Genomic DNA, 20,206 nt, shown 5'->3' with positions numbered 1-20,206 from the left:
TAACTGTGTGCCACGAGTACTTCTTAGAAAACAAGAAGTCACCATTTGGAACTTTAAAGTACTTTAATCATGATGACTAGAGTTGGTGTCCATAGCTTCATTCCAAGTCTGTTATAAGAGCATATTCCAGGTCTCAATTGTGATTCATTGGACTTAAAAGATTCATTAGTTTTTGAAAGAGAAATTGTATCATTAGTTGGAATTCAACATTTGTCAAATCAATGATAGTTATTTCATATCTGATTTAAATATGTTTCTCCAACACATTCTTTAGATATTTAGCCCAAATGGAAATTTTCAAAACTGCTTACCCATAGCTGTGTCATAGGAATTGGGGTAACTCTTGTCCAGCCTTTCTCGCATTACAACCCAACTATTGTTCTCAAACTTGCATTCAATGATCTTGTTGTCATATGCTCTCAGTTCTTTGTTTACCTAAAAGATAAAACAGCGATGAGAAATAAGAAAATGTATATCAAAAATCTGCAGTTGTTGGAATCAGCTTCTGTAAAGTTGCTGTAAAAAAAAGTATACCGTAACTATCTTTTCCTCTTTGCAGAGGCTGCTAACTCACTATTTCTAACACCTGTTATTAGAAAAAGGAAACTGCTTATTACAACAAGGTTAGTGGGAACTGTATGTGACACTGAAGAAGCATTTTACTCCATTTCCTAGGTAAGCTCACAATGTTTAATATGTTAAACCTAACAAATTAATGTTTGGCAAATGTCCAAATGATCTGCAACTGTCACTGCAATGTGTGCTCAAAGAAATATTACAAGCAATTTTCTCTAATATATTTCCCTAGTATTACACCATAATAAAAAAGTCTTTTACAAAATTAGTGTTTTAAAAATAAACGAGAATTTGTGACAATAATGCAGGAAATCCAAACTTCTCTGACAATTTAATTTGCTTTGTTTAAGCAATTGCCACAGGCTTATAATCATTAAAACCTAAGTAGCAGAAAGCAATCTCAATTTTATAGGAACACACACATACCAGGTTACTAAATCGATTAATTTTCTAGCAGAATGGTAAACAAAAGCAAATATGTAAATCATTGTTCTGGGATTGCGGATTGAGAGAAAATTCCTGCTACTATTCCTGAATTTTATATTAATTGAATGGGGCTGAAACTTCAAAGAGATACCGAGGAGATACTGCCCTCTCTAAGGTGAATCCTTTCAAATGAAGCATTAAGCCAAGGTTACTCTTGTTCTTTCACATGAAAAGATGTGCTCTTTGAAAAGCCATGGAAATCTACATTTATTCCTGAACAAACATTTCAGAAAGATGTATTTAATAATTCCTTTTGTTGCTTTGGATACTTAATTCTATCATGACTTGACTTGAAGGAAAATCATGGGTTATAAAATTCTCACAATTAGAAAATCTATTAATTTTACTTAATTATGATTGAGGATTTTGAGCTTTGTTTTCAGGGTGAACATCTTTGAAGGATTCCTTGAAGTCACCTAAGACTATATGCGAGTGCCTAGATGTAGCCATCTTTTGATGCTGCAATTCTCATCTGGAATAAATGGATGAGAATCTGTTTTATCTACGTCTGAGTCTGCGTTGAAAGGGACACTGCTTTTCAGCCCTTCCAACCTCATGAACATCTCTAAAAATTAACATCCTGGATATCTGTACTCAAATTGAGTCTTTTCTTTTTAACTCCCTTCATCTTTTAGTTGTATTCATTCCATCTGTATTGCCCTTTTATGCAAATATTTATGACCATCTTGATTACATTTCACTCTATTTCTCCCTTTATTGCATGCAGTTACAGCAAGTTTCCCTCATACTGATTTGTTTTCCACATTTTAGTGTTTAATTTCTACACAGGTTTGTTTCTTGTTAATTAGGTGGTTCATCTGTGGAAACAGCATAAATTCCTCTCGTAATATCTCTTTTCTTTTCCCTTTCAATGTGGCTGGTGTTCTAGCGAGGTCCCTGATCTACAACAGCACTCAAACTGTTGTTTTTCACGGCACTGAGTCTTCGCTCATGGACCTCACCAACCAACTGTTCTTTGACATTCTCTAGGCATAGCATGGAAGATGCCAGGAAGCAGCCCTGTGGACAACCGATTCCAGGCTGGCGCTACCAACTGAGGTAACTGAGAAGGAACATCAAGTTATTGTGGTGGCGGATGCTGAAGACAAAGATCTATGTAGTCAAGCAGTCGCTCGCTCGCTCGCTCTCTCTCAATGGTGGGGAGAGTTTGCTGCTGATTCTTGAGTCGGAGAATCTTGGAATAAAATGCAGTGCGGCAGACTGTAACATCATCACAGATCTCTCCCTGTCCCTTGTTAGTGAGAGAATGACAGCCTGTAGCATGTCAAATTGTCGGGTAAACAATAATTTTTGTTGAATGCATACCATGGTCTCTCTTTGGGGGCTTTGCTATTGCTTGGTGGGTGGACAGCACTTACACTTTTTACTGAAATGAGAGGGGGTGGGAGAGGTTGATGGCTTTGCTGCTGTTTGAACAGGGGAGGATGGAGAAGGGGCTTGAACATTTTTCTGTTGCTCATTCTTTTGGGGTTCTTCAGTTTTTCGTGGATGTCTGCAAAGAGCAAGAATTTCAGGTTGTATTCTGTATACATTCTCTGATAATAAATGGAACCATTTGGCCATTAGATTTAAGCTTAATTTTGTAATTGCTAATGTAATTAATCTCATGTATACTAATTAGATTCAGTCATACAGCCGGGAAACAGGCTCTTTGATTCAAATGGTCCATGCTGATCAAGATTTGCATTTAAGCTAGTCCTATTTGCCCACTTTTGATCCATATCTCTTTAAATCTTTCCTATTCATGCACTTATCCAAGCAACTCCTAAATGTTCACATACGTGTTTCAAACATTTCTAGCAGCTCAGTCTATATAAACTGATCACTCTCCTGGTGCACAGTAACCCCTCAGGTTCCTGTTAATTCTTTCCTTTCTTATTTTAAAACCTATGTATTCTAATTCTTGATTCCCCAAAACTGGGAAAAAGACAGTGTTCATTTACCCTACCTTGCCTCTCATAATGCTAAGACAGTAAATTCGGTTAACTGGGACACACCAGAACCAGTACATATTAGCCTGATAAGCAACTACCCCAATTAGCCGTAGTTTCATAGATAGTTAAAAGGTATAAAAAACACAAGCTACCATTAACTGATTAACAATTAATGTACTTAAATGAAATACAGAATAAATTACAACACTACCCATACCTCTACAGTACTATAAAACTGAGTATTAGCTCATGATAGTTATCGACCAAGGGATTCATCTACCGTGTTTTTTTGATTGATTGAAAATGAACAAAACCAGCACAGACATCAAGTGCAGATAATGGACTGCCTTCATGCAATGCTTTAGATTATTGAATCCTCCAAATCTTCATTTTCATTGGGTAACATTCAGGATGATTGTCAATACTTTCTTAATTCCTAAGTTGCTGAAGTGAATTTCTTTCATTTTCACTCCTGGGAGTTTCTGGCACCACTATGCCTGAATGCTTGAAACCACAGTGAGTGAAACTGTTCTGAATTTTCTTACTACTTATTTCTCGCCACCTATCAGTGACAAAAATCACTTTTTTGAACACAAACACACGCAACAGATGCTATTCAAAAACCGATTGTTTTAAGCACTGTGTACTGTCTAACAGCTCTGCAAGTGCACGCAACAGATACTAGTTAGAAACTGTTCGGCAACAGTATCCTGCCTCAATTAAGCAGCAGAGTCCCAAATAACTGAAGATAATCCCAGATATTTTGTCAATTTAGCTTTTGTTCACTGAGAGTTGCTCCAAATAAATAACTGCCCTGATTAACTGATGCTCAAAGTAACTAGAATCCATTGTACTCAACCAGACTCAAAACAGATTGTTAGTATATATATCACCAACCCACTAACTCCATCCTTTATTAACTGGTTTTAATTAAGTGCATTACAGTTTCTGCCCAGCTTCCCAACCACTTCTTCAATAAAACAACAGACCAACCCACATCATCTGCTTGAGGGAAAAATGCCATTACAGTCAATATTGACAAGTATGGCCCATTACTCAACAACTTCAGCCACACTGAGAAAGATCACTACTGAAAGATTTCTTGTGACCTATCGCAGGCACACAAAACATCTGATACCTTCAACCTTACTGCACTGAAGTGAAAAAGCAACCCGAGAAATTTCTCTAGCCTCTGACTCACTGTGAATAACAACATAGAAAATACATATGCTCAAATAAAATATTCAGTTCAGTAGAAGCAGGCAAGGAAAACAAAATAAATTATCCACGTGATAGAAAATGTGCTGTAACGTACCTTGATGAAAATAATTAGAATTCTGCATTTAATTAACATCTTTTATATAGATTTATGGGATATATTGTAGGTGCCACCAGCAATACTGGTATTTATTGTCTATCTTAACTGCTTCTAAAAGTCACACATAAACCAGACCAGATAAAGATGGTGGCTTTCACTTCCAGGAGAGCATTAGTGAATCAGATGGGTTTTGAACAATATTGCAGGAGTTACATGGTGTACCACAAGGCTGTGTGGTTAGCCCCATGCTTTACTCACTTTATACTTATGACTGTGAGGCAAAACACAGCTTCAATGCCATAGTCAAGTTTCTTGACAGCATCACTGTTAATGACCAAATCAAAGGTGATGACAAGTCAGCATATAGGAGGTAAACTGAAAATCTGGTTGAATGATGCCACAACAGCAACCTCTTGCTTAATATCAGCAAGACCAAGGAGCTGATTACTGACTTCAGGAACAGGAAACTGGAAGTCCATGAGTCAGTCCTCAATGGAGGATCAGAGGTGGAAAGGGTCGGCAACTTTAAATTCCTTGGTGTTATCATTTCAGAGGATCCATCCTGGGTCCAACACATTAAGTGCAACTACAAACAAAGCATGGCAATGCCTCTACTTCCTCTGAGAGGTTTGTGAAGATTCAGCATGACATCTAAAACTTTCTATAGATGTGTGGTGGAGAGTATCATGGTTGCATCAAGGCCTGGTATGGAAACACCAATAATCTTAAACAGAATATACTACAAAAAGTAGCCGAGTGGCCCAGTCCATCATGGGTAAAGCCCTCCCCACTTTTGAGCAGAACTACACAGAGGGCTGTTGTAGAAAAGCAGCATCCATCATCAAGGAGCCCCAATCCCAAGCCATGCTCTCTTCTTGCTGCTATCATCTGGAAGCTGGTACAGGAGCCTTCAGGACTCACACCACCAGGTTCAGGAACAGTTATTACCCCTCAAACATCAGACTCTTGAACCAGTAGGGATAACTTCACACGAAGATGAACTAAATAAGTATTTGGCATCAGTCTTCACTGTGGAAGACACTAGCCGAATGTCAGAAATGCAAGGGGCAGAAGGGAGGACCATTGCTATTACTAATGAGAAGGTGCTTGGGAAGCTGAAAAGTATAAAGATACTGCATTGTGCTAAAGTCTTAGGCACGTATATATGGCTAGGGTACCTAAGACCTTTGCACAGTACTATAACAATTTTACACATTAAACCGACATGTGATGATTAACCCGATTCTGATATGGGTCTCTATTGTGGACTGAGAGTGGAAAGGAGGCAGGGAGAGGGGAATCACAATTGAGAAAAGGGAAAGGGAGAGGGAAGGGAGCAGAAAGCACCAAAGACATTCTGTAATGATCAATAACCAATTGTTTGGAATCTAATGGCCTTGCCTGGTGTCTCAGTGCTGGGTGTGTCTGCTTATGTGCCACCCCCCAGCAGTCCTTCTCTGCCACCTGGCCTGCACCCCTCCCATGGCACTCCACCTTCACCATTCCGAACGTCCTTTGCTCCCATCATATTTACATATTTGCTCTCTGCTCCATGTTGACAACTACCATGCAAAGGTCTTAGATACCCTAGCTATATATATGGGCTGTAGACAAGTCATCTGGACCACATTGACTGCACCATAGGGTTCTGAAAAGGTAGAATGGTTCCTGAGGACTGGAAAACTGCAAATGTCACTCCACTCTTTAAGGAGGTAGGGAGGCAGAAGAAAGGAATAGGTCAGTTAGTCTGACCAGTAGTTGGGAAGAAGTTGGAGTCTACTACTAAGGATGAGGTTTCAAAGTACTTGGAGGCACATGATAAATTAGGCCAAAGTCAGCATGGTTTTCGAAGGCAGAAATTTTGCTGACAAATCTGTTGGAATTCTTTGAGGAAATAACAGGCAGGATAGGCCAAGGAGAGTCAGTAGATGTTGTGTATTTGGATTTTAAGAAGGCCTTTGACAAGGTGCCACACAAGAGACTGCTTCACAAAATAAGAGCCCATGGTATTACAGGACTGGATAGAAGATTAGCTGACTACAAGGAGGCAAAGAATGGGAATAAAGGGGGGCCTTTTACTGGTTAGCAGCCAGTGACTAGGGGTGTGCCACAGGGGTCGGTATTGGGACTGTTTCTTTTCATGTTATATGTCAATCATTTGCATGAAGGAGTTGATGGCTTTGTGGCTGTTGTGTATTTAATATTTGAGTAATAGTATAAATATTGTAAATCAATTTTTTTAATAGTTTTTATGTAATGGTCAGAAAGGGAGAAAGAAGATTGTCTGGAAGCCAAGTGGTAGTAACCCAGAAAAGTTTGGGAACCACTGCTCTCGAGGTTTGATGTTTGATGTCCACATTTTTTTCTCATTGGTATTTGCAATGAAGCTTATTGTCCCAGCCACTCTCCACTTTAGCAAATTTTACATTCTTGTCATTCTCTGGATAGGGAAATTTTCTCCCGGGTTTATTAGTAAACACTGTGTTCCCACTGCTGTCTATAAGGAGTTTGTACATTCTCCCCATTACCGTGCAGGCTTCCTCTGGGTGCTCCAGTTTCCTCTCACAATCCAAAGACATACCAGTTGGTAGGTTAATTAGTGATTTTAAATTACCTCCTGATTAGGCTAGGCTTAAATTGGGGGATTGTGGGGTGGTATAACTTGAAGAGCCCAAAAGGCCGACATCACACTGTACCTCAATGATAACAATAAAGCAATAATATTCTTTGATTACACAATTCATCATGAGCTATCTATAAAAGTACATTAATTGCATACGGAATTACACCACCATGCTATAGGTGTGTGCCTCGCTAAGGTGAGAACAAAGTAGACAAGTTACCCCCGACTTCAAGTTTTTCTTTCAATTAGTTTTACGTTTTGGAGTTACAAAACATAACAGTGGCTAAGATTACCGATGATATGAAGATAAGTGGAGAAGCAAGTTGTGTTGAAGGAGCAGGGAGTTTGCAGAGGGTCTTGGATAGATTAGGAGAGCTGGGGGAAAAGTGGCAGATGGATATAGTGCCGGGAAGTATATATTCATGCACTTTGGCAGAAGGAATAAAGGTGTAGACTATTTTGTAAATGGGGAGAAAAATCAAAAATCAGAGATGCAAGAGGACTTGGGAGTTATCATGCAGGATTCCCTAAAGATTAACTTGCAGGTTGATTCAGTGGTAAGGAAGGCAAATGCAATGTTAACATTCATTTCGCGAGGACTAGAATACATAAGCAAGGATGTAATGCTGAGGCTTTATAATGCAATGATCAAACCATATTCGGAGTCTTGTGAGAGAAGTCGTGGGCCCGATATCTAAGAAAACATGCTGACACTGGACAGAGTTCAGAGGAAACTCACGAGAATGATCTCATGTTAAAGGCTTAACATGTAAAGTGTATTTGATGGCTCTGCGCATGTACTTACTGGAGTTTAGAAGAATGAGGTGGAGAGTTGGGGGGGGGGGGGGTGGAATCTTATTGAAACCTATTGAATATTGAAAGGCCTAGATAGAGTGGAGGTGGAGAGGATGTTTCCCATAGTGCAGAAGTCTAGGACCTGAGGGCACAGCCTCAGAGATGAGGAAAAATTTAGAACAGTGATGAGGAAAAATTTCTTTCGCCAGAGCATGGTGAATCTGTGGGATTCATTGCCATGGACTACTGGATAGATTTAAGGCGGGGAGTTATAGGTCCTTGATTAATCAGGGTGTCATAGGTTACAGAGAGAAGGATGGAAAATTGGGGTGTAGCGAGATAATAAGTCAGCCACGATGGCATTGCAGAGCAGACCCGATAGTCAGAATGACCCAATTCTGTTCCTATGTCTTGTGGTCTAAATTGAAAAGAAAATGAATAAATTAACAGTATACCACTGAGCTCTGCAAACCAACATGATCTCAGCTATATACACCTCTTGTGCACTGAGTTAGCATCAGCTGTATTAGCAGTAAGCAATCAATGACAGCATTCTCAGGCCCCAGAGGGGCTAAGCCAGTTCCTCACAAATGACTGGCATTACAAGTGCATTTGCACAAAGGTAAGAGCAGGAGCTGGGATCAGCTGTAATAATTGAAAAATTCTCCTGTCCTTTCTTAACGTTGTTCTAAAATGTCTCTAGTTCTTAAGATCTTTTAAAAACATCAATGGTTTTATAGCTAGTTCACAGCAGATTAGAGCTATGAAGAAGAGCATTAGAAACATTTGGTTGCAAAGAGTATTAAAACTTCAATGAGCTATGATGCTGCGTGCCAGCATGTGTCCTTTTCCAACTTGTAGAAAGGTTCCGTATTCATTATAATCAATTCAGTACTGTGACTTCTTATGATACATGATCTAATTCCAATAAATTCACTTGGTGTAGTTCCTTATACACTCAAACACTGATTTTTAAATTCTTCTCACATTCACCTCTGACATTCAAAACCATTTTCTTTTACAAGATTATATTCATAATAAAAATCTTCACCATAGTCCCCAAAATTTCATGGTTTTCCTTTCACGTCCTTCCTTTCATAATCCATTAGTGTTCAGTCAGGAAAACAGCTACCATTGATACCTCTCTGCTGACCTTTATATTATTGATATACATTATCTTCCCTTTTCAGCACTTTGCATTCCTTATGGTCAAGCTTAAATTATCTTCTATCCTATAACAATAGCAATTTTTAATTTATTTATCTTGCACACTCCCCACACTTTCTCTCATGGCTGACTACAGCTGCTTTAAGCTGTTAGCTATAATTTTTTCATGTTTCTTACTAGAGGGTAAACAAGATTTTACAAATCCCTAAATGACATCTTGGATCCTAGGCTCGAGAAGTTGTAGAGTTTGAATGTCTTATACCACTGAACCACATGCAAATGCAATTATGTAAAATGAGTTATAACATTGCAAAAAATGGAAGGTTAAATAAATTTATTCATTCGTCCCCCCCCCCCATCCTTTCCCACCAATCTCCCTCCTGGCACTTATCCTTGTAAGTGGAACAAGTGCTACACCTGCCATTACAGTTCCTCACTCACCACCATTCAGGGCCACAGACAGTCCCTCCAGGTGAGGTGACACTTCACCTGTGAGTCGGCTAGTGTGGTATACTGCGTCCAGTGCTCCCGGTGTGGCCTTTTATATATTGGTGAGACCCGACGCAGACTGAGAGACTGTTTCGCTGAACACCTACGCTCGGTCCGCCAGAGAAAGCTGGATCTCCCAGTGGCCACACATTTTAATTTCACGTCCCATTCCCATTCTGATATGTCTATCCATGGCTTCCTCTACTGTCAAGATGAAGCCACACTCAGATTGGAGGAACAACACCTTATATACCGGCTGGGTAGCCTCCAACCTGATGGCATGAACATTGACTTCTCTAACTTCTGTTAATGCCCCTCCTCCCCTTCTTACCCCATCCCTGATATATTTAGTTTTTCCCCCCTCCTTTTTTTTCTCTCTCTGACCATCACTCTGCCCGTTCTCCATCTCCCTCTGGTGCTCCCTTCCCCCTTTCTTTTTCCTTAGGCCTCTCATCCCATGATCCTTTCCCATCTCCAGCTCTGTATCCCTTTTGTCAATCACCTTTCCGGCTCTCAGCTTCACCGCACCCCCTCCAGTCTTCTATCATCTCGCATTTCACCCTCCCCTCCTATTTTCAAATCTCTTACTATCTTTCCTTTCAGTTAGTCCTGACGAAGGGTCTTGGCCCGAAACATCGACAGTGCTTCTTCCTATAGATGCTGCCTGGCCTGCTGTGTTCCACCAGCATTTTGTGTGTGTAGGGTAAATAAATTAGCTGCTTTCTTGAAGGCACAAGGGACTGAAGATAGCCTGACCCGCTGAGTTCCTCCAGCACTTTGGTTACCTACTTTCTTGAAAGTTTTTATTTTAAATTTGAATGTAGGTTGAACAAACTAGGTAGATTTCTACTAATGTCTGCGATTCAATTAAATATGGGAGTGTGGATAGAACTTTATGTTCTTGCAAATAAAAGGGAAGGACATTGGGATAACTGCAACTAGCAAAAACAAGTCAAATATAGTCTTTAACAACAATATGTCCAGCTATTTATACATCCCATATGTCTTCAGAATTTTTACATCTGAAACTTGCACAACTTAACAACGCTGTAGTATTTCTAATACAGTTGACTACAGTTAAATGAGCCATCAGGGAAGCCCCTTATTTGGGACAATTTGAGAAAATAGCCAGGGTTCTCTTCATTTATTTGGGATAATATGCCACTTATTTGAGACAGGGGACTGTTCCTGAACAGTTTCTAACTAGCGTCAGCCGCATGCACTTGTGTGGCTGTTACACGTTACACTATGCTTGGGATGAACGGTTTTTAAATAGGATCAGTTGTGTGTGTTTGTATTGTTACGAATGTGCCACAACTCTGAGGGGCCGAAGGGTACAAAGTAGCCCCCTCCTTTTCGAGAATCGCAAGATCGCTATTAATTCAGGTCTGGGACCCAGGAAATGAGAGAGAGACACGCAGAATCCACAAGGGTTTGGAATGTGTCCTGGCCCCCAGAAAGGCGGAACCATTGATAACGACTATTGTCTCTTGGAGATGGAATTGTGTATTGAGTACTGTATTATTCATTGAAGCCCTCAGGGAATGACCAGAGTGGGCTGGTTGAGGGATTGCATCATCCCAACCTGACTGACATCTGAGACCCCGTGAGTAAGGATAAAAGAGGGTCTGGGGAACAACCCCTTTAGACGCACCAGGAGAAATGCTAGAAATCCCGTGACAGCGTTTAATAGCGACAGCCGGTGGGGACCCGCGTGAGTCCTTTTCCATTTGCCAAGGAATTGGCGGGCCTTACCACGGAAGAACGGCTTAGCTAAAGAAGAGGCCACCAACGAAATTTCGAAGGATCGACATCATAAAAAGGAAAAGCTGGCAAGTTCTAAAAATCTGTCTCTCTCTCCAACCAAACAGCTGCAGCCTGAATGAACTAAGTGACTTTTATATTTCCATCGGACAATACATTATCCCCTAGACAATGATAGAGCTATTTCTTATTGATTATTATTATACCCGCGCTTTTAGATTTAGTATTGACGACATATATTATCTGTATGTTTGCATTGATATTATTTTTGTGTATTTTTATCAATAAATACTGTTAAGAATAGTACCATCAGACTTCAACGGACCTCTCTATCTTTGCTGGTAAGTGACCCAGTTACGGGGTTCGTAACAACTTGGGGCTCTCATCTCGAGATTTGATACCAAATTGGGGGGCCAGTGAATCGGGCTTGTAAGTCCAAACTTGGATCTGGTTGCGCGGGTAGCCAGACGGGAAACCAGCAAAGATGGACGTGGATGAATTTATAGAAAACCCGACTTTGGAGGCGCTAGAGGCGGCCACAAAGTCAGAATTGATAAATATTGCGAAAGGACTAAACCTCGCAGAGGTGAGGTTGTCAATGAAAAAGCGGGAGGTGCGGAGGGCCATAACTTAGTATTATATTGTGAAGAATGTGTTTTCAGCTGAGGTATTGGAAAATATCCCTGAAAAGGTACCAGCTAGTGGGCCGGCTCAGTTAGAGTCGGAGAAATTAAGGTTGGAACATGAAATTAAGTTAAAGCAGCTGGAAGCAGCTGAAAAGGAAAGAGCCGAGAAAGAGAAAGAAAGGGCCAAGAAGCAACGGGAGCATGAGCTCCAGCTAAAGGAGCTAGAGGTGAAAAGGGAGCATGAGCTCCAGCTAAAGGAGTTAGAGGTGAAAAGGGAGCAGGAAAGAGCTGAGAAACAAAGAGAGCGTGAATTTCAGTTAAAACAGCTGGAAGCAGCTGAAAAAGAGAGGGAGAGAGCCAAGAAGGAGAGGGAGGCAGAGAAACAGAGGCAACATGACTTGGATATGGAGAAGTTAAGGCAAGAGCGAAGAGTTCAAGGGTCAGACCGAGAGGAGCGGTTTAATGTTAGTCGGGAGTTGAGGGTAGTACCTCCGTTCGAGGAGACGGATGTTGATAGTTATTTCTTGCATTTTGAAAAGGTGGCAGTGAATCAGAAGTGGCCCAAAGAGCAGTGGGTGGCGTTGTTACAAAGTGTGTTAAAAGGGAAGGCACAACGGGCATATGCGGCGTTGTCCATGGAGGAGGAAGTGTCTGAGAATTATGAAAAAGTAAAGGAGGCCATTCTCCGGACCTACAAATTGGTACCTGAAGCGTATAGACAAAAGTTCAGAAATTTAAAGAAAGGGTGGAATCAGACGTATACCGAGTTTGCCTATGAGAAGGGTGTGCTCTTGGATCGCTGGTGTGCAGCAGAAATAGTGGAAGAGGATTTTTTGCGTCTCAGGGAGTTAATTCTGATTGAGGAGTTTAAAGGTTGTGTTTCGGAGGATATCCGGATGTATTTGAATGAGAAGCCGAATAAGTCCATCTCCGAATTTGCTAGGTTTGCAGATGAATATGCCCTAACCCACAAGACAAAGTTTTCCTTGAATAAAAGTTACCAGAGAGACCGTGGGAACGGTAGAGAAAGCCCACCGGCTGAGGCAGAGGTCCCGCCCGGAGCTAATGGTAAGATTGAGGAGGAGAGGCAAGACGCAGGAGAATTCCTGGCTTGACCTGTTTTAATTGTGGAAAGGGGGACATATTGCATCTAGGTGCCTTGCTCCGAGGAAGGAGACAGGAAAATGGAAAGCAGCAGTCCCTATAGGATGTGCTGTGGTAATCAGTAAATCGACGAGAGAGCCCCAGGTAGACAGAGTACGAGAAGGGTCTGAGAAATGTATGTCAAAAGGAACCGTGTCTGTGAGAGAGGGAGACACACCAGTTCCAGTGTGGATCTGGAGAGACACGGGAGCTGAACTGTCATTGATTAGCAGTAAGGTACTGGATTTTGGTCGCAAGACGGGAATGATAGCTTTGAAAGGAATAGGAAAAGGGACAGAAACGGTGCCCTTGCATAGGATCATTATAAATTGTGAGCTGGTATCTGGACCAGTTGAAATGGGGGTGCGATCAGAATTCCCGAGAACTGACGTGGACGTCCTTCTGGGTAACGATTTAGCCGGTGGTAAGGTTTGGTCAGCAATGAAGCTGACGAGCCAGCCTGAGTGTCGAGGTCCCGCCCCTAGATTCCAAGATCTATCCCGCATGCGCGATCACTCGCAGCATGTCGAGAAAGGCAGCGGAGAACGAGAGCAGTTTAAATCCGGCCAGTATCAATTTGGCTGAGACGTTTTTACCGACCCTGTACCACGAGGGTTTAGAGGGTGGTAAAACGGAGAGTAGTAAAGTGAAAGAGAGTAAGGGAGAGGAGGTAGTCCTGCCCTTAGCGAGGAGAAAATTTATAGAGGCACGACGTAAAGATGAGAAACAGATAAGGCTGTTAAAAGGTCCAGAGTTGGACATGGATGATCTGTCTGGTTTGGCAGAACTGTTTGAAGAAGTTGAAAATTCTAAAGGTGTTCCCAATAATGAAATGAGGGCAGTCCTAGATGAAAAGGATGCCATTACTTTGAAGAAGTCTGCTGGGTTGGCAGATGAGGTTGTTTCAACCCGCGGGGTTGAGTTTACTCCGGAAGGGAGTTGCCCAGAGAGTAGCTGGGAGGATCAGGGGAATTTAGAATTTGAAAAGGGTACGGGTATTGATAGCCTGGAAGAGGCAAATGTCCCGTTTGAGTGTGTCCAAGATGTGGATGCACGTGGTACTGAACCTAGTAATGGAGCTCAGAAAAAGTCTGAGGTATTTGATTCAGTTGAAAAGGAATGCAGTCCTTGTGGGTCAGATGGACTTGGTTCAGTGCAGAAAGGGTTAACCTTGGTAATAGTGGGAAGTGAGAATTCCCAGTTGTTTGTGTTCGAAGGTGTGTTAAAAGTAAGTGAGGAGATAAAAGGTGGTGATGTGAATCTTATTATTGAAGGAAAAGGGAAAAGTGTAGTTCCTAAGTTGAATGAAGAAATTTTAAAGTCTGGATTGATGTCAGAAGCAGCAACCAGGCTACAGAGACAATGGCTTGGTAACGTGGTGCCTGTGAATCAATTACAGGTTGAGTTGGAATGTAAAGGTGCCCCACACGCTATTGTTATTCAAGAGTGTGGTGTGAAAAAGCAGAATTCGAAATGCTGTTTGAACAAAGGGGGATCGCTTTCAGATCTTAAATTGAGAACTACTAGCATGAAGGGTCCTGAAGAGAAAACTAGCAACTTGCTTAAACTTAAAGAATTGTGTGGAAATTCGGAAAATGGTCTAAGTTTGGAACACATTGTTGATAAAATAACTCCTATGAAAGGAGCGGGCGAAAGCCTATTTCGCCAGGGTGCACAAGCTCACCACGTGGGAGTTAACTGGAAAAGGGGCGAGAGTTAATGGGATGCCATTTTATATAGCAGGATCCGGTTTTAAGGGATTTCGACAAAGCATGTGAATAATAAAGACAACCCCCATGGAAGACTGACTGTTAAGTTTGAAAGTAACATAAAGATTAGTAATTGCATGAACTTTTGTAGTATACACGTAAGCTCAGATCACAACTCTTTAGTTTTTGTTTGCTGAAGAAAAGGAATAAAAATAGGTGGTTATTAAATTGGAGTCTGATGCTACAAGACTTTAGTAAGGTACAAGATGTTAAGATACTAAAGAAAGTGACAATGTAATCGTTAACTGTTTAGATGCTGAATTGAATGTATATCTGTATTACTCTGTAGAAAAAAAAAACTTTTGTATTGTGTTAGATTCTAAAATCCTGTAAGACTCTGTATTACTTCGTTTTTACCGATGGTAAAAACGCTTTGAAGAAAGGGGGTGTTACGAATGTGCCACAACTCTGAGGGGCCGAAGGGTACAAAGTAGCCCCCTCCTTTTCGAGAATCGCAAGATCGCTATTAATTCGGGTCTGGGACCCAGGAAATGAGAGAGAGACGCGCAGAATCCACAAGGGTTTGGAATGTGTCCTGGCCCCCAGAAAGGCAGAACCATTGATAACGACTATTGTCTCTTGGAGACGGAATTGTGTATTGAGTACTGTACTATTCATTGAAGCCCTCAGGGAATGACCAGAGTGGGCTGGTTGAGGGATTGCATCATCCCAACCTGATTGACAAATGAGACCCCGTAAGTAAGGATAAAAGAGGGTCTGGGGAACAACCCCTTTAGACGCACCAGGAGAAACGCTAGAAATCCCGTGACAGCGTTTAATAGCGACAGCCGGTGGGGGCCCGCGTGCGTCCTTTTCCATTTGCCAAGGAATTGGCGGGCCTTACCATGGAAGAACGGCTTAGCTAAAGAAGAGGCCACCAACGAAATTTCGAAGGATCGACATCATAAAAAGGAAAAGCTGGCAAGTTCTAAAAATCTGTCTCTCTCTCCAACCAAAAAGCTGCAGCCTGAATGAACTGAGTGACTTTTATATTTCCATCAGACAATACATTATCCCCTAGACAACGATAGAGCTATTTCTTATTGATTATTATTATACCCACGCTTTTAGATTTAGTATTGACAACGTATATTATCTGAATGTTTGCATTGATATTATTTTTGTGTATTTTTATCAATAAATACTGTTAAAAATAATACAATCAGACTTCAACGGACCTCTCTATCTTTGCTGGTAAGTGACCCAGTTACGGGGTTCGTAACAGTATTCAAAAAGCAGTTATTTTTGTCAGTGATAATTGGTGAGAAATTAAAAAAAAATCCATTCAGAACTGTTTTGCTCACTGCAGTTTCAAGCATTCTGGCTTGGAGATGCCAGAAATGACCAGGAGTAAAAATGAAATGATTTTACTACTTCAACAAGTTGGGAACTATGAAGAAATTATAAGCATTGACAATCACTTTCAATGTTACAATGAAAATGAAGATTTGGAGGATGCAATTGCCAAAAGAATTGTATGAAGGTAGTCCATTATCTGCAATAGAGGTCAGCCCTGTTTTTGTTTATGTACAGTCAAGCAAAAGATCACGGTAGTGTACACTGGATGAATTACTCCATCGATTACTATTAGGAACTAATACACAGTTTTATAGTAGTAACAGTACTGTAGTAGTATTGGTAGTGTTCTAATTAGTTCTGTATTTCATTTAAATACTCAATTAAAGTTGTTACTCAATTAAACAGTGGGTTTTTTAAAAAGCATTTTTAACCATTTCCAAGAAACCAATGAATTGGGGCAGTTGCTTAATTGGGCCACGATGTACTGGCCCCATTGTGTCTCAATTATCTGGAATCCATTGTATTTTGAAGTTCTACATCCATTAAAATCTAATACAATCTAGTAATGGATAACATCTGCATATTAAATGGTTCAGTATGTCAATGATCAATTCCAACACAATCCATTACTTTTTGTGGATCAAGATCATTTAGTCCTTTCTCAGTAAATAATGTAACAAAAATTCATGTGGCCAAGGTTCTACATGGACTTTGGTACTGAAACAGCAACAGAAATTGAATTGTATTCTGTAATTTACAGGGCATACAAGTTATCCTCAGCTTACACAAATACATCATTAACACTGAATCATTGTAAATTTGACTAGTGCTGGACGTATGATTAAATCCATTTCTGCAGGCTTGTATGATTAAATAAGGTCACGTAGCACTATTGATCCAAGTCCATTATTTTTAACCAATGCATTTGTATATTTTACATGCAATGCAATTTTTCGCTAAATAAATGTGATATCAAATTGTTCCATTGTTACTCAGAATGAAAACAGATAATTTCACAAATAGATCTATACAGCAAATGGATAGCACATATTGGTAAAAGAAAAATCTATTTTTGCGCTCTATTATAATCCATCAGGCCGTAACAAACATTCATTAGAAGTATAAAAATATGATGACAATTTCAGTGCTGATTATTGACATAATTCTGTCGCCGAAATATTCAACACTCAGAATAACTACAACATATTCTGTTAGCATGTCTGTACTCTGGGTTGATAAAGATAGACTAAACTCTATCAACTGCCTGACCCTCCTTTAACTACTATCTTCAAATACTTTGAACTGAGTTTAAGAATATTAATCTAGTCCCTATTGGGAAGGGCTCATTTAAAAAATTACTCTCACATTTTGTTTTACTGGTAAATCTCCCCAGAGACAATAGAATATCTCGTGCTAAAGAATTAGAAGTGCTATAATTAACTATACCTGGAAATTAAAACCCTAACTCACCAACTTTATTCACTATATATTGTGTATTTCAAGGAATTTCACTAACTTCACAAAATCTGACAATAGCAACAACTAATGCATACAATAGATCGAGGAAGGTGAAGTGTTCTACAATTTGTAAAGCTTTAGAAAACTGAACATACTTTCATTAAGTTAATCCCATTCTATTTTTCACTATTCCACTACTGCCAGCCATACCTCCAGCCACCTACATTCCTTAAATTATCAACCCCTCTATCCCTTCCTCTCTCTTATAAAACGGCTACAGCTTTTGATAAGTGTTTGCCCTGTTTTTTACTTATCTTACTAGTTTGATAACAATGCATGTGTTGTGATGCCTTGCTGTCTTGAAGGTTGTATAAAATACAGAGCAACACACAAAATTCTGGAGGAACTCAGGATGCCATACAGCACCTAGAGAGGGGAATAAACAGTAGTTTGTGTTGGGTCCCTTCATCAGAACTGGAATGGAAAGAGACAGAAGCCAGAATAAGGTGGTGAGAGGAAAGGAAGGAAAACACCCTGCATCCCACCTTCTTATTCTGGCTTCTGCCTCCCCCTTCTTCCTTCCCAGTGCAGACGAAGGGTCCTGGCCCAAGCATTGAGTGTTATTCCCCTCCATAGATGTTGCCTAACTTTCTGAGTTCCTCCAGCATTTTGTATGTGTTGCTCAAGATTTCCAGCATCTGCAGAATCTCTTCTGTCTATAAAATACACATTACTTTCATTAAATAATACCATATTTTTAAGAGAGAAGTCTTTTCAGAATAAACATATGAGTATGCAATAGGATTGAGGTCCAAAGTGGGTGAATGACCCTGGAAGGTGGTGCTACTGGCTAAGAGAAGATGGTGAAGGCTTGTTAACAACCCAAATGATCTGCTCTCAAATGTAAACAGACTGAGAGAAAATAGAAATCAAGGAAGGAACCATAAACTACTAAGCCCAGCAAATGATGGCAATCTGGGGGGGAAAAGTATACAGGAAATATCCAGCAGTTAAGCAGCGAGGAGAGAAAAAGTGAATATTGCTACAGACACAAATGAGAGTGCTGGCTGCCTGAAATTGAGAGATTTTTACCCTTTACCATTCTGTTGAAGAACATTGATCCGAAATGCTTCCTTCTCCCTATATGCTGCCTGACCTGGTGAAGATTGGTTTTATTCTGTTCAGCAGTGGGGGGGGGGGGGGGGAACTAAACTTGTAGAATGATATTATTCCTTGGAAGCTTTGCTCTCAAATTCAAATAAATGTGATTAGTGTTATATTTATCATACAGCATTCAACCCAATGAGTTTGCAGTGGCTCTTTTCAAAGAGAATTCATTTAGTTCCATTCATCATTCGTCTTCCCATGTTCCTACAATTTATTTCTCTTCAGTATTGATATTTTTTAATCATGGAAAACCACCCTTAGGAACATATCCATATCACTGAGCTGTTGACATATTGAAGAATATCTCAAAAAACTTGGTCAACAAATGGATTTCTCCATTTATCATACAGTGTGGTTTTGCAAGTTGACCAATTCTTAAATTGACGTATGTCTCAGCACACAGAGCAATGTATATTCATAAATATGTTTTTCAGTTATAGCTTGACAAATATCCTTTCACTATTAATAAGAATTGTCACTGCTTTGGTTTTAATTTTCATCACAGAGATCTGGGATTTTATGCAACAGAAGTTCAGAAGGTAAAAACTGCATGGAGTTCAAATCACTACTTTAATCACATACCTTCATCTGTGCAAAGGGTTGTTCATAATTGCCAACATACAGTAGTCCGACAGTCTGAGGGAGTAACCTTTAGAAAAAAATATGAAGAGTACAACCAAGTAAGCACAAAAATCATAGAGAGTTAGTAATTGCCCTAAGTCAGTGCATAGCTAGTACCATTTATGAGTTGAAACAACTATGGCAACTCTTCTTTAGAAAAATAAGTGGGCAGAATTCTACAATCATTGATAACAAAGGAAGCTTAAATACAAATAGTTTAATACACTACTTTCTGCTAACTATCCGCTGTGCAGTCATGAAAATTTAAGAGTGTTTTCACATTTAAAATAAATTAACATATCAATAGTACTGAGAATTGTTTCAGGATTAATACACTTGAGCAAAATAAACCTTTTGTTCAGCAATCATCTGCCACAGAGTTCAGTGGTCCCACCAACTCTTCAACATCTATGTAAGCAACATGCCATGTAGATGACAAAGAGCTGAGGTAATGTTGCCAAGTCCACTCTAAACAGCAGTAGTGTTAACGTAGGAATATTACCAGAACTGGAGCTGAAGTCAAATGCCCAAAAACACAACTAGTGCAGTTTTTTGACTTTGCAATAAAAATGCCAAAAATCTTGACTGCGACTTTTGGCAGCAGCAATGTGGAATGTGATCCCTTCTCAATTTATCTTGGAGTGACAAAAGAATTTTCAATAACTTTCAAATACTGCTAACAAGAAACAAGAAAACTAATATGGAGACACAAAAAACTGCAGAATCTGTAATCTGAAGCAGAAAACAAACTGCTGGAGGAACTCAGTAGAGCATGTGGCATCTACAGAGGAAAATGGACAATTAAGTAGATCATCCAACAATTGTGGCACCACAGTAGTGTAGAGGTTAGCAAGATGCAACTTGCGGCGTCTGGAGTCCAGAGTTCACTTCCAGCGCAATCAGAAGGGACTTTGGGCATATTCCCAGTGAACCACATGGGTGCTCCGGTT

General features: G+C 40.2%; 1 protein-coding gene across 1 annotated transcript in view; it reads right to left on the bottom strand.

Moving 5' to 3' along the window:
- Positions 1–20,206, bottom strand: part of rngtt (RNA guanylyltransferase and 5'-phosphatase) — a 335,310-nt gene that overhangs the window by 26,404 nt on the left and 288,700 nt on the right. The window contains exons 14-15 of the mRNA XM_073056388.1: positions 19,218–19,284; positions 312–435 (exon numbers count right to left, since the gene is read on the bottom strand). Of these exons, the coding sequence (XP_072912489.1) occupies positions 312–435; positions 19,218–19,284 (191 nt within the window). The remainder of the gene's footprint in view (positions 1–311; positions 436–19,217; positions 19,285–20,206) is intronic.

The sequence above is a fragment of the Hemitrygon akajei genome, chromosome 9, assembly GCF_048418815.1.
Source record: "Hemitrygon akajei chromosome 9, sHemAka1.3, whole genome shotgun sequence".
Classification (NCBI taxonomy): domain Eukaryota; kingdom Metazoa; phylum Chordata; class Chondrichthyes; order Myliobatiformes; family Dasyatidae; genus Hemitrygon; species Hemitrygon akajei.
The sequence above is the reverse complement of the archived record's forward strand: the minus strand, read 5'-3'. Positions and strand labels throughout refer to the sequence as shown.